At 33.1% G+C, this 14,633-nt stretch overlaps 1 protein-coding gene across 12 annotated transcripts in view; it reads left to right on the top strand.

The window, feature by feature from the left end:
- The window catches only part of EXOC6 (exocyst complex component 6), a 92,961-nt gene that overhangs the window by 26,322 nt on the left and 52,006 nt on the right, over nt 1-14,633 (top strand). For all 12 annotated transcript variants that reach the window (XR_014586958.1, XR_014586959.1, XM_083844724.1 and 9 more), the window contains exons 6-14: nt 2,971-3,175; nt 4,487-4,642; nt 5,654-5,722; nt 9,518-9,601; nt 9,695-9,741; nt 10,117-10,237; nt 12,213-12,284; nt 12,958-13,055; nt 14,154-14,259. Coding sequence is in view for 10 of the 12 variants with exons in the window: in XM_083844724.1 (XP_083700850.1) it covers nt 2,971-3,175; nt 4,487-4,642; nt 5,654-5,722; nt 9,518-9,601; nt 9,695-9,741; nt 10,117-10,237; nt 12,213-12,284; nt 12,958-13,055; nt 14,154-14,259 (958 nt within the window). In the remaining 2 variants the exon portion in view is untranslated. The remainder of the gene's footprint in view (nt 1-2,970; nt 3,176-4,486; nt 4,643-5,653; nt 5,723-9,517; nt 9,602-9,694; nt 9,742-10,116; nt 10,238-12,212; nt 12,285-12,957; nt 13,056-14,153; nt 14,260-14,633) is intronic.

The raw sequence follows: 14,633 nt of genomic DNA, 5'->3' as shown, positions 1-14,633 counted from the left end.
TTTTTCAATGGGGAGTTTTAGTTACATAACTGTACATTTCTGTACACAAATACTTGCGTGCAAATGCTTTCTACTCAATAAAATACACAGCCTTTGAATTCATCTTGCTCCCATCCTGTGTCAGTTCTTGACTGCTCTATTTTAACTTGGAGCTTTTTTAGTAAGTTACAGTAATTCTCATATCTGCCTCCAAATGACACTCCACTGTTAAAAAATCTTGTGGTTTTATTTGTTTGTTTTCTAGTCCCACTTTTTGTCGATTTTAGAAGTTTCAATTTTTATAGTGGAGATGTTATTAAAGGTCTGATCAATCCATTTTACAGTGTTGTGGCAGTAATGACAAGATGGATCAGTTCAGTACAGTCTTATTGAATGACCTCCATTGGTGTTTCAAATTTCTGTCTTCAGTTTCAAAACTTACAAGATTTGTTTTGGAAAACATATTCTTACAATATTAGCTCAGAAGAATAGATAGGTGACTGCTACATTTATATGACAAAAATAACACTGAAAATGCTTCTTTAACTCATTTATATTTAAATGGGCAATCTTCAGCATTGAGTTAAATCTATGGAATGTTTTTAAAGGAAAATATACAAATACATCATTCCATGAAATGATATGCAAAACTTTTTAGTTTAAATCCTGGCCTGCAAGTGACCTTCAAATTAATAAGACTTCAGTGCTTTATCTGAACAGATGCTAAAAGGGCAAGGTCTTGAGCTCCATATATATATAATTAGTAAGCGACTCTAGAATGGATTTAAAATGGATTATGTTAATTCTGATCTTGGAAACAGCAGTCAAAAACCTTCCAGATGAACTAACAGTGTTCTGATAAGCTGATCTGTATAATTTAAATACAAACCTTTTATACGATTTTGATGCTATTATGGTTTTATTCCCCAGAAATCTCACCATGTGGCCCCTCTTGGTCATTTGCTATTTAAAAAAAAAAAAAAAAACCACACACATAATACCCCCAGACCCATTCTTATCTGCAACATTCCTGTTGCCTTATGTATATTTTATATAAACCAAGCATATAATAAACAAAAGCACCTAATTTACACTTGAAACCTCTTTATTTGCAGTCTCCTGAAAGCAGTTGTGTTCTAGAATAAAAGGGAAGGTTTTTCCCATCCTCTGCCTATGCTGAATTGTTAGCTTAGCTTAGAAATGCATTGATTGAGAAAATTAAAAACAAAAATGTGTTTATTTCAGAATGAACCATTAAGTTACAACTAAACTATTAACAACTTACTATTGCTTGTCTGCGGAAGGGAAGGCATCAGTTTGAATTTTATTTCAGTTTGAACATGAAGACCTATTCTATCTATAAAGTAATATCCAGAAGAACCACAAGTGAAAAAGTACACGTTTCTAGTTTTTCTTGAACATTTTCAATGGACATTGCAGATATTCTGCTTTTCCCTTTCAAAATGATTCAGTTATTTTACATTGCTGATTGTGTAGGACTTCAAAAAGAAAAAGGAGCCAAGGTTGTAAAACAAAAAGCTAAAAATGGGCTAAGGATATTGCTTTGCATTTTTGGAAAGGTTTGGAACTAAATAGCAAGTTAACTGAGTTTGATCTCAGTTTTTCTCCTTTTCCCATTCAATACCAAGCTAGAAGGCATTGGTTCACTTTAATCCGTTATAATAGGCCAAAATAAATGCATTTTTATAAAAGCCTCCTGGATTGAGTGGCTGGTAAGAATGCTGTGCAAAGGAAAATTCACATCTACAGATAATTGCTGTCCTATTACATATTAAACTGTATGTACTAAAAGTAATAATCTTGTGCAATATTCATATAAAATGTTTTGTAATAATTTACTGGGAGTTCAGATCCTGTTGTCAGTACAGCATTTTCAATATCATTTATTTTATATGATGGATACAAGTTATTTTTATTTTTCCTGAAATTTTAAGTATTAAAAATATTTTCATTTTTCCTGAAATGCTCCATAATTTCATTTAAATAACTTTATTATGAAAAAGATTAATGAAAAAGTACTTTATTGTGATATTTTGTGTGTAGACAACCAATTTCAGTATAGCTTGTTTCACTCCTTCCCCTACAGTTACCTATCTTTATAATTGAGAAGAAATCTTGAAGAAGACTTGAGAAGAAATATTTCTTGGTGTTTTCCTTTTTTCCCCTTTTCAGGCCATGTCTTCTGTATTTCTGCCTACAAATAGTCTGTAGGCTAACAGAACACTGAAGAACACTGCAAATTATACAATCTTTGCTGTTTTTTGTTTGGAAAACCTTCTGACCTTAAAGCTTATTCAAAGCAGTCATTTTGTTGGTGGGGTATGCTGTACTTTGTTAGAACAGTAAATTAGATGCATGACTTACAGCAAAATATGTAAGACTGCTGGAAAAAATGTTCCTCAAGATAAGTTTATGCATGTCTTTTCTAGCTACAGATGGTGGAAGGAGAGTGGGTATGGATGTGTGTGTGTTCACATACACCTAAAGAAATCACATACATGCAGGCACACTTTTCCAAGATTGTTTTCGTTGTTTGGTACATATACTGCAGTGTTGAATGATTGGCAATTTGTGTTTCAAAACCAAAAATTAATTTAAACAACAACAAAAAAATCAATCTAGAAGGAGAGAGAGTTGTTAAAACTTTAATGCCTCTGTTCCACAAGCTTCTACATGTGGTATTAGGAATATATTGATCAGAAGAGCTACATAGAAGTCTACTTAAAATCTTGACTTGACTGAGTTGCTCTGACAGTTGACTGTTTTTGTTTGTTTGTTTGTTTGTTTTTTTCCAAATGAAAGCTGTGTATGGATGACCTTTTTTTTCACATTACTCATTTTTCTAAGAACACAGTAATTTAATTAAATGCTTATTGATTGCATGTATGATATTGATATGCTATATCTAATAATGTGTTTTATTTAAATTTGATAAGAAAGCTATATAATTTGCTTTTAATCTCTTTGTAGGTACTACTCTGCTTTAAAGACGATGGAACAGCTAGAAAATCTGTATCTTCCTAGAGTTAGCCAATACCGTTTTTGCCAGATAATGATGGAAAATCTTCCAAAGCTACGTGAAGAAATAAAAGAAATTTCTATGTCAGATCTCAAGGATTTCTTAGAGAGTATTCGAAAGCATTCTGACAGAATTGGGGAAACTGCAATGAAGCAGGTAAGTCTACCTAACAGGATGACTTGGAAACTGACCTAAAGCTGCAAAACAAATGCTAACATCTCATGTAGTTTCTTCCTCTGGATGTGAAGTTGACAATTCCAGTAGTCTCTGTCTAATACAGGAGGCAGCAGCATTATCCCTCGGTAGCATTCAGTTTTTCCTTTCAGATTTGTATCTGTGTTCTAGACAAGAAGTATTTTCCTCCCTGGGAATGGAAGGGAAAGTTCTGTGTATCTTAAGTTGCAATAAATAAATAAATAAATAATAAAATTGTGAAATGCTTTGAGTAGTCAGCTACTAGGTGGTCTGTAACTCAGCTACTGCACCAAAACAGAGCAGCACATCTGGCCAGCCTGCAAGGATGAATAAGACTAAACGATGCGTTGAGATTACTGCCCAGTTCTTTCTGAAGTGCTACTAATACAGGGTATATTATTGGCATATTACCATTCAGAGGCATGCTAAGAGGGAAGAGAACTGAGGAGAACTGAGCCAGGATGAGATTTGGACGGATGGAGCCATTGCCTATTCTATCACAAAATACTCTGCCACTTCAAAGCACTGATGCAGGGCAAGTTCTGGGCAAGCAGTTAATGCTTTTAAAAATTATTTGGAGAGCAAGTGAAGTTTTAACTTGACTTCTTGTTGAGCAGAGTTCATGTTGGGCTGCCATTTTGTCATCTAAGATTTTTAGAATTTTGTTTTGTCTTTCAGAAACTAAATTCTTGTAAAATGCAGTGTTTATTAGTATAAATGAAACTTAACTGTGTCTCTCAACAAGGGTTCTTTGGGTACTGGATATTGTATTGTCCCGTGCCATACCTGAGGAAAAGAGCATCTCTCCACACTTAAACACAAGATTATACAGTGCTACCTTGGTGCATTTCTTTCAACAATATGGACAACATAGTGCGTTTGACTTCTGCAGCTGACTGTTTGCTAGGGCTTAACTGAAAACAGCAAACAAATAGCTGGAAAGTTGTAACTGTACTTCATTTAAATGTTGATTCTGTGCTTGCAGTTTGATTGGGAAAGTTGGGAAGATGACTTTGTAAATTTTTTTTCTACTACATTCTGGGGATTTGGGAAAAAACATGCAAAAAATAGCTGTTTTGATGAATTCAGAACTAGAATTCATCACCTGAAACTGATTAAGGACAAAATCAGCAGTACAGGTTGAGAGCACACATCCTGCAGTTACCCTGATTTGTATTCAATATCACCACCTGTTTTTCATGGCATAGCATGTACTCATCAATGATGGAATTTGCATTACAACCCTCTCAATTGGTACTACTTTTAAAACAGGCACAACAGCAGAAAACCTTTAGTACCACTCTTCCGAAGCAGAATAACGTAAACTATGGTCGGAATATGCATTTAGGTAGAAGCAGAATTTTGGAATCCAAGAACGAAATTACATTGAAGCGAACATTTGAAGAAGATGATGAACATGAAGAAGAGGTGATGTTTTACTAAATCAGTACATCTTATTTAAAGTGGATTTTGTAGTTTTATTGAACAAAGCTTGGAGTATGCTGTCTATAGATGGAACAATGTTAGAAGGGACAAGAGAACACTTTCAAGGGACACCGGACGGGATCAGCATTTTAGGGGGAAAACAAAGTGCAAAATATTAATTGTATGAATGATAGCTTCAGTATCATGTTTGGGGACATTCAATTGAATAGAAATTTTAATTATTCAGGAATTAAATTGCAAGTTATATTATATAGTATCTGCCCACTGCAAATGTTATTGGACCCACTGGAATATTCCTCTGTTGCTAAAGCCAGCATTTCTTTGTTGAGGACTTCAGCTTGTGTTAGAAGCCTTTCAGCTATTGAACACTTAGTATCCATACATTGAATAAAATGGTAAATATTCAGACCTTTAAATCTAAGGTCTAAATGGTGGAAAACCCTGTGAAAAGAATGTTTTCATAACTCAGATAAAATCTAATACTGTAAGACAAAGAGAGAAGGAAGTCAAGCAGTTAATTTACTCTTCCGTGTTAGAACGGTCTCTTTTTGGGTTCTGAATTCCTGGCAAAAAGACTGATGCAGTTGCTCTTCAAGTCATTAATGCAAACTAATTCTACCACTTTGTGTCAAAACAGCAGTTTTATAGCCATAAAACCTGTCAACATGGTTAATTTTGCTGGACCCAATTTGGTCTGGCTTTTGTCAACCCCAATGTATTTCCATATTCACCCGAAACTTACATTTATCAGTCTGTTAACTTCTCACCCTACTAAATGATTAGTTCTTCCTTAAATATTTCCAAATATTTAAGAAGCCAAATCAAGCAGTTTTAAAGATGAGGGCACTAAGACTGAATTTGAAAGTTAGGGACATTTCCTTTCCAGTAAGATGTCTTACCAAGTACGTAGTAAGTGGGCAAGTTCTGTTGGTGTTGTGTCACATTTTGCAGATCATATGCTTTTTAAGATTTATAACTTTTTCCTTTCCTCAGGTTTTAACTGCTCAAGATCTTGTAGACTTTTCTCCAGTCTACAGGTGTTTGCACATTTACTCTGTTTTGGTATGTATTAAGGTGACTTTAAAAGATCTTTTACTTTTTTTTTCAAGTTGAACGTTCTTTTTTATTATTATTTTTTGCAAGCAAGCAAGCATATTTCTTCTAGTAGTTGTAGTTCTGGATGAACCAGCTGAAATGTATATACCATGGACACAGGGCATGACTGCATATTTTATTTTATATGCATTATAAAGGACACACAGCAAGACTTACTAATTATGTAAGTGGTTTTAAGAATATGGTAAAATGTATGTTTCAATATTGATACCACCATTTTCGCAGTTCCCCCTAGTGTTCTATGTTACCTGAATGACTAGGGGGAGATGATCAATATTGCAAAACGTATGAATATTCGTTCTAATTCTTGTGTAGATCAGAATAGCAGAGAAAAATAGCAAGCAAAACCTGGAGATTATGAAAGACTGTACTCAAGCAGATTAGATTAGATTCAATGGCAGAGACACAATAGCCCCATTTTAGCTTCTGTGGAAGAAGAGTGCACAAGCTAACAAGGATGAAAACTTTTTTTGGGGGAAACTCAGTAGCAAATGATTTATTATTTTCTCACCTTTCCTATGTCTCAGTTACTTTTGAATTCAGATTACATACAGAAAAAAATGTTAAGGGCGTATAGATGAAATACTTTTGAGTATTGGTAATCGTACAATTTCAGTTGGACCTGGCTTTGACCATTCAGGTTGGGTTAGATTCTTCCTGTGGAACGCTTGCAGCTGTGTAATGTGAAAGCTTGTATCTTGAAATAATTTTTAGTGTTATTTCACTGTTAATTTTTCTTAAAGAAGGAATCCAAACAAAAGTATCCGTAATTACATCAGTAATTATTCATATCAGTGAAAAGGAACAGAAAGGCTGCCAGAACTGTTATAAAAGAGTAAACCCTTTCTTTCTACAGAGGAAATAAGTATGAAGTAACATGAGTAACATAAAGTAGACCAGCTGACAACTTCTGCATATTCTTCCTTTAGTGTAATAATGGAACAGGAAATAAAATTGATAGATGACATTTAAAAGTAATATATGATTATGGTCTTCACTGTGTCAAGGATCCTGATGTTGGGTCCTTGATCCAAGAATATGCTCTCTGGGTTTGCACAGAAAGAACATTTGCCAGCTTACAAATTTACTGGAGGCAGAAAACAACTTGGGAGTGCTCTCTGATGTTAAAAGCCCTTAGCCCCTTAGAAAAAAGGCTTGTTGATGTCTTCAGAATAGGGCTTCTGTCTTTCCTGCCAACATCATCTGATTAATAAGCCATGGTAACAATATCAAGAGATGTGCGTTAACCACTTCTTGGATTCCCTCTCTTTTACCTCCTATTGTAAAAATTTTTTTTTTGGAGTTTACAAAACTTTATGATGACAGCAAAGGAGAGGAGTTTATACAAAATTCATTACACTAGTATATCAAAGACTTATCTCACAGCAAACATCACCTTCTTAGTGAATTCTCTCTCTCCTACAAAGCTGTAGAAAATATTCTCTTTTAACATAGAACAAGTTTTCTACTCTTTTTTATATCTCAAAATGAGTACATACAATCTTGTGATTGCAAGATACATACACACCAAAAATGATCGTGTATGTATTGACAACTAAGCTTTCTTTAGACTGCTTAACGTCTATACAGTAGAATGATGAGTTTATTAAAAAAAATTAAAAAGTGAATCTCTTATATAGAAAAAAAAATCCATAGTTAAATAAGACTGACTAAAATATTTACTAGCTGTTCAGATGGGAAGAAACTTTTATTTCACGGCAGCTTATATTGTACTTACTAATTTTGAGTTTCTTGCAACTTCCTGTGATGTGTCTGAGAAGCATAAAGCGAGAGACAGTTTATATGGCCCATTATGACTGTATATTTCTGCGTTTTAAATGTGAGAGACATCCCGCATAATTTCAGTGTTATATTTGTCACTCTCATCATTATGTATTAGTGAAGTTAGCCTCTTTTTTTTACCCCTTTTTCTCCATTACTCCTTTTGGTGGTGGAAGGAGTCATATTTTTGATAGGGTAGTCTTTACACTGAGACTGTATATTTAAGCAATATACAATTATATATAACAATGTCATTATGTGAGATGCTGTACATTTAATTTTTACTGAAAACACCCTTTTGTATGCAATATTACCTTTTAACTAAATGCTATGTTAGTATAAAATAAATGTTACTATAGTGCGAATCATTTGATATATGAGCAGTATTCTTACAATTTATAACCTAGCATTAACTGATTTGTTATTTCTGTTGATATAAATGCATAAACTTTTGGAAGCTGGGCAAAAGAAATACATTATTTAGGTATATTTTATCTTGGCTTTCCTTTGCTTATTTAGTGCATGAATCACCAGAATAGCTGCTGTACTCTACTGATTGCTTTAGAGCATATGTTTAAAATAGTTGTTATGCCTGAATTGCTGATCTTGATTGCATAAGATAGCATAGTGTATAATTATTCATGAGATATTTTACATCTCAGTATTTGGTGTGGATTTGAGAAGAGCACCTAGTCTTTTTCACTTGAGAAGCTTCTGTCAGGACTGAGTAGAGATTTGGCATTGGGAGTAGAATTAAATAATGGCTTTGTGCATCTGAAAACTGTGTTGAATATTTGGGCTGGAAATGACTGTTTAGCATGTCTGATATGTATGTGTTAGTATGAATTACAGCAGACTGTAAACTTCTCCTATAGTAGAAAGTGTCCTGTAAAATATACATCTAATTTACAGTGGGTTTATTTTTAAACAAAATTTCTTTTTTTACTTTTATATTTTGCTAGGTTTGCATTATTTCTAAATATGACAAAATACTCATTATGAACTTAAAATATTAAAATTAAATTTTCTTTGTTACATCTTATAAAAGAGTTAGGTAAGTAATGCTGTAGCATTACAGTAGCATGCAGTCTCTGTAATATTTTGATTCAAATTTTTTTTTTATTTTTTGAAGATTTTTTGGAAGTCCAAGTAATGGAATTCTAAATAGCACAGGCGTAATAATAGACTCATGATGTAAAAAACAACCTTAAAAATGCTAAGCTGCGTTATTCTGCTTGCATACAAATTACATTGCATTCAGTAGGTAGATAAGTGAATGTAGCACTGATTTCAAATGGACAGATGGTTTCTACTGAATGGTCATCTTAATGAGATGGCTTGGATGTCACTTGAATTCCTCACAATGTAATCATTAGGCACAGAGGGTGTTGTATTTTGAGGACTGTGACAGGAGAAAAATCCACATCCATTCTCAGTATATTTAGCAATTCCAAAGAGAATAAGCAAATACTCAATAACTCTGTTGTGCTCTGTCAAAGCGCTTGCATTCAGATGTATCATATAAACACAGAAACAGCATTGTAACTTAACTTTGCAATGCAGTCAGTTTCTTGAATAACCTAAAGAACCATTTTAAGAGGCTTAGAGTTTCAGTTATAGAACAATGGGTAATATGCCTTATCTGTAAGCATTAATATAGTCGGAAGGCTATAGTTTAAAACATAAATATTGCTTAAAATGTCTAATACTGTATGATGAAATACAATAGATATAAGCATTTTTTTCTTTATGGTACATTGCGTAGACTGTGCTTTTTTTTAAGTAATCTGTATATTTCATGCATGCAAAACTTCATTGATGTCAGCTGGAAGTCTCTATGTGGAACAAATGCAAAATATGTGGCTTAGTTTAAGACAGAGAATTCTACCATTATTTTTAAAAAGTGTCTTGTAATACTGAAAAAATGTTCTTGTTTTAACTATTTTTGTCCTCTTTTAGGGTGACGGAGAAATATTTGAAAATTACTACAGAAAGCAAAGAAGGAAACAAGCAAGATTAGTTCTGCAGCCGCAATCAAGCATGGTAACCAATACTTTACTTTTTGCATTGAATTACGTTGTACCTAATAATTAATGGTATTTTTATTCTTAATCTTCTTTTCTTTTTCACTGCAAGCATGAAACGGTAGAAGGCTATAGAAGATACTTCAGCCAGATTGTAGGGTAAGTTTTCTAAATGGAGATTTATTTCAGATGTACTATACTCATTCTTAATTTACCCTTTTTTCTCCCATTGTCCAAAAACTTCCGCAAGATTCAGTTTCTGCACAAATCATGTGGGTGTTGGTAGCTGAATCTGAGCAATGAAAAGCATTCATATCCTACCAGTATGGTGCCCCACAAGGACCCTTCAGCACCCTGGGCTCCAGGGGGCACAAAACAAGCTTTTCACAGTTTGACTTTGTGCTGGGCAAAGCAGAACACCAAACCTACCAAAGTGTTACGTCTCCAGTGGGAAAGGGTTTGACTATACTTGTGTGCGAAAGAGTTTGCTCTAATGTTAAAAGACAACTTAATTTAAGTATTGCTTTATTTTAGTTTCTTTGTAGTAGAAGACCACATATTACACGTAACCCAAGGACTGGTAACTAGAACATACACTGATGAACTCTGGAACATGGCCCTTTCAAAGATCATTGCTGTTCTTAGAACGCATTCAGTAAGTGAAAAGATTTATCAGTATTTCAGTTTAAAATCTTTTACCCAAGAGTTCTGTGTGTATAAAACTGAGATAATAAGAAAGTGAAAAATTACACCTCTCTCATGTTTTCTTTTCCTTGTGATTAAAAATTGCTCAGATATGGGAGGGAGCCTGCCAAGCTTTTGTTTTTTCCCAACAGTATCAGGCTGTGATCCACAGCCATGGGCTATTTGCATAATCCTTCACTGATTTACAACTCACTGGGTCTTCCAAACGTTCTCTTAGTCCAGCAGCTTAGAATATGCAGAGTTAATCTGCTGTTATTATTGCAATCCTTCCTCATTAGTCTCGACTGACCTCTTCATTAGATCAGATTGAATAGTTCAGCACTGAAAGCACCACCAGGAAATAGTTCCTAATTATCATTCCAAATGCTGTGTTTCCAAAATAAACTCCACCAGCAAAACCCTTGGAGCTATCTCTTCAGTGCTATACTAGTAATATGTTTATGTTGAAGTAAAGGTATTGGAAAAATCTTCAGGATGTTAGAATGTAATTCCGTATCAGCTGAGTATTTCAGTATATTCATAGGGTACCTCCTGAAGTTACATTTCTGTTCCGTTTCAAATGATACTGTGTGCTATTTCTTATTCCTCAGCGAAAATCAGTGGAATACCATTGTTCACTGAGACTGACTGATAGCGAATTGCTTGAGTTTACCAGTAAGGGCTGGTTTGACGTAATATTTGCAAACAGAAAAAGTAGAAAAGTTTTATCTTTATCTTTTTTAATGTTTGCCAGTAGTGGTTTCTTAATAGAATGTTATTTTTAGTACAGTTGGACTTTAATTTGAGGAATATTTTACTATCCATATATACTTAGAAAAACTGGGGAAAAATTCAGATTGCAGCTATAATTTTATCACAGGAACTTTACTGATCAGTGTTATATGAGATGGTCTAATGACTTTTTAATTCATTTCAGAGGATTGGAATAAATTAAGAGATATTCATGTATTTTTTTAAGCTAAATACTTTGCAGGTTAGTTGACTGCATACAGATTTATAGACCTATTTAAGAGTACAGTACTTTAAGAAATAACGTAATCTCTAATTTAAAGAACTCTTCCGTGTAATGTCATTGATGTAGTTGATCGTTATTTCTTCTTAAAATGCATAACTCCTATCAAAACCAATTCTATGACAGTCTCTTTCTAACATCATCCTAGTACAGAATAATGTTTAGATAAATATGTATTGTCTTATGAGGTGTTGCAAACCAAACCCTTACTTTATTTAAGTAGACTCAGAGCAAAAATTAAAGAAAGCTGAAACAGTCAAATATAGTCTCTAACCAATTTTACACTACCATGATGCTTTAAATTATATAAATATAAGTATTTTTGTACTTTATCCACTATTGAAAATAATGAAGTTAGGGTAAAAATCAAGTTTCAGTCATTTAGTCTACTAAAGAATTTAATGTCTGACCTTTTTTCATCAAATCTGTAATTTGAGTAAATACTGAGAAAGTATTTTTATAGGGTTTTGCCCTTACATCTGGGAAACTGTCTGAGGTGGTACAGTGTTAGCACTGGTTAGACCCAGGCTTAGTGTTCAAAAGAAATTCCTGTGGAAATCTCTGATGTTAATTTAGCAAAGCATTTTGATGTATGCTTATATTCCATTAAAACAAATGTAATTTGCTGATTTTGAATCTCAGTTCAACACTAATTTTTATTGCATCTCATATTTTAGTTTACTTTTTCTGAGCTTTGTACTACTGATATATACTTTCACATAAGAAATTGAGCAAAGGCTTTTATATAACTACACTAGGTAAAGATAAGTGAGTATAAGTTGTTTTTCACCAAGACAGTCAGTTAGGTAAATGGGTAAGGCTGGAGAATTTAACCTTCTGTGCTAATGTTCTTTGAAAACATATGTCCACTATTTAAAACCATTTTAACAAAACCAGAATTTCTCACTTTCAGTCATATTGCAGTGATCCTGATCTTGTTCTGGAACTAAAGAATCTCATTGTAGTATTTGCTGATACTTTGCAGGTAGGTATTATATTAGTAATTTAACTGAAATTCACAGAGTAAAACTATTCCTTTAGATGAGTAAATACAGTGCTTTGGATCTCTCAGTCATATATATGAATCAAGTACAAAATAACACAATATTTAAATAATTAATTATAATTTTATATTTCTTGCCCTTGTTCCACCTCTTCAGAATTACTAACTTAGTGTATGCATTCTGGGTTATCCAGCTAGCATCTAGTTATTCATATGTATGCAAAATCATTGTTAGCTTTGTAATTTTTGTACGTTTTTGTCTTTTGACAATGTTTTACTTCTGATCTTAAGCAAGAATTAGCATTCCAGCTACTGTTAACTGTGTAACTAGAAGTCCAGATAAATATCATTAAAAAGTATTCTTGCAGTGTTTAACAGACTGATGAAGAAGATAGATTTTTGCATAAATAGCAACTTAAATATTACAGAAAAATGGGACAAATTTCTGCTTGAAAACTGAAAGCATGGCATAAAATATTTACTAAAAAATTAATATGTAATCTTCTAATTGTAATGGTGTATTTACAGTAGTATAATTTGTTTTATAGAAGGGATAAGATTGAATAATCAGTCCCATCTCAGAATTTTGAAGTGATATAAGAATGTATGTATTATTTCTTGAATCATCCATCCTTTTCATTTTTTTTTACCTCAGGGCTACGGTTTTCCTGTGAATCGACTCTTTGATCTTTTATTTGAGATAAGAGACCAGTACAATGAAACACTTCTTAAAAAGTGGTCTGGATTGTTCAGGTTAGTATTTCAAAATAATTAATTGTGCTTTTCGTATTGCATCTATTGTTTTTGTCTTGAAGTTTTCTTGATAGAGTTTTAATTCTGGAAGAATCGATTAAGTCTATATGAACTAATTAAGTCTATATGTAGCTAATCTTTAGGGAGGAACCATTGAGGACTGTTTTTATGGTTAATGGGGAGAAGGAACCCTCCTTATTTGGGACTTTATTGGAGAGTCACCAAAGAGGACACCTGTTTTTCTTCATTAGGAACCTAATCACCCTAGCTAGGCAATCGCTATAGGTCATTAGGTTCCTAATTTAGGTTATCTTAATGTTTAAATTTAGCTGATATGTGTATCTCCCTGACAAGAGTCCTGACACTGCCAGTACATCATCACATTCTTTTAATGCATGTGGGTTTCCACCTCTTCCTTGGAATTGCTTGGTTGACCAAATTGTAAGCCTGGGAATAGAGTAGCCTGGAACTGTACTCAAAAGCCTGTTTGCAGATAGGGTATGATGTCTAAATATACAGATGTTGTTTACCATAAAAGATGTTATATCATATTGCAGAAAACCTTAAAATGAACTTGACCACTTAAGATTCTCAAGCTCTCTAGACACCTAATATAGTCAATGGACTAATAGAGAAGTCCAGAGGATACTTCAGTAAAGCTGTGTCCATTTGTGTAAAGTTCTCTGAATCATCCCCGTTGACTCTGTGTAGTGGTGGTACTGAAGTGAGATGTTCTGGATATCTCCTTTAGTGTAGGCTAACTGTAGGCTACCATAATTAACAAACATCTCACTATGGTTTTCCTTGAAGCTGACTAGTTGATCTAAAATTCCTTTATTGTATAATTTTTTTGAGACACACATAGTAAAATGTTTTCAGCTATTTTTGCTCTGTGATAATACATGGTCTAAAGAGTTAGCATATAAAAGATACTTTCAAATTACTCTAAAAATAGTTTGGATTTCTGATATTAGAATGATCCCAATTCATAACATTTTGTGGTAGTAAAATTTATATCCATTTACATATTTTAACTCTGGAAAGTACTATAAATAAATTAATCCCATTTTTTTTTCACTTTACCAACAAATTCACCAGGGATATTTTTGAAGCAGACAACTACAGCCCTATTCCTGTAGCAAATGAAGAGGAATACAAAATAGTTATAAGCAAATTTCCTTTTCAAGATCCAGAACTTGATAAGGTAACGAAAATTTTATGTTATTAAAGTTTGCCAAAATCCAATTAGGGACTCATAGGACAGTAATGATATTTATAATTAAAAAATAATTAAAATTTGAAAAGATAGGTAGATTAAGAGGCTAAATCACCTTCTCTGAATGTAATTATATAGTAATAAATAAATATGAAAATTAAAGCTTAGTAATTTGTTCTGATGCTTGAATGAATAATGAAACCCATTGTTTTGTAAACAAATTAATAATATGGTTTAATTAATACAATCTGTCTTTAATTAGTTAACTTAAATTTTGTTGCAAGACATTGGGTTTTGTAGCCCAACAGTATATTATATATTGTAACATTGTGAAAGTACAAGTAATGATAAACAAGGATCTA

This window comes from Anser anser (assembly GCF_964211835.1).
Source record: "Anser anser genome assembly, chromosome: 7".
In the NCBI taxonomy this organism is placed as follows: Eukaryota; Metazoa; Chordata; class Aves; order Anseriformes; family Anatidae; genus Anser; species Anser anser.
Note: the sequence above shows the minus strand (reverse complement) of the source record. Positions and strands in the feature narration are given on the sequence as shown.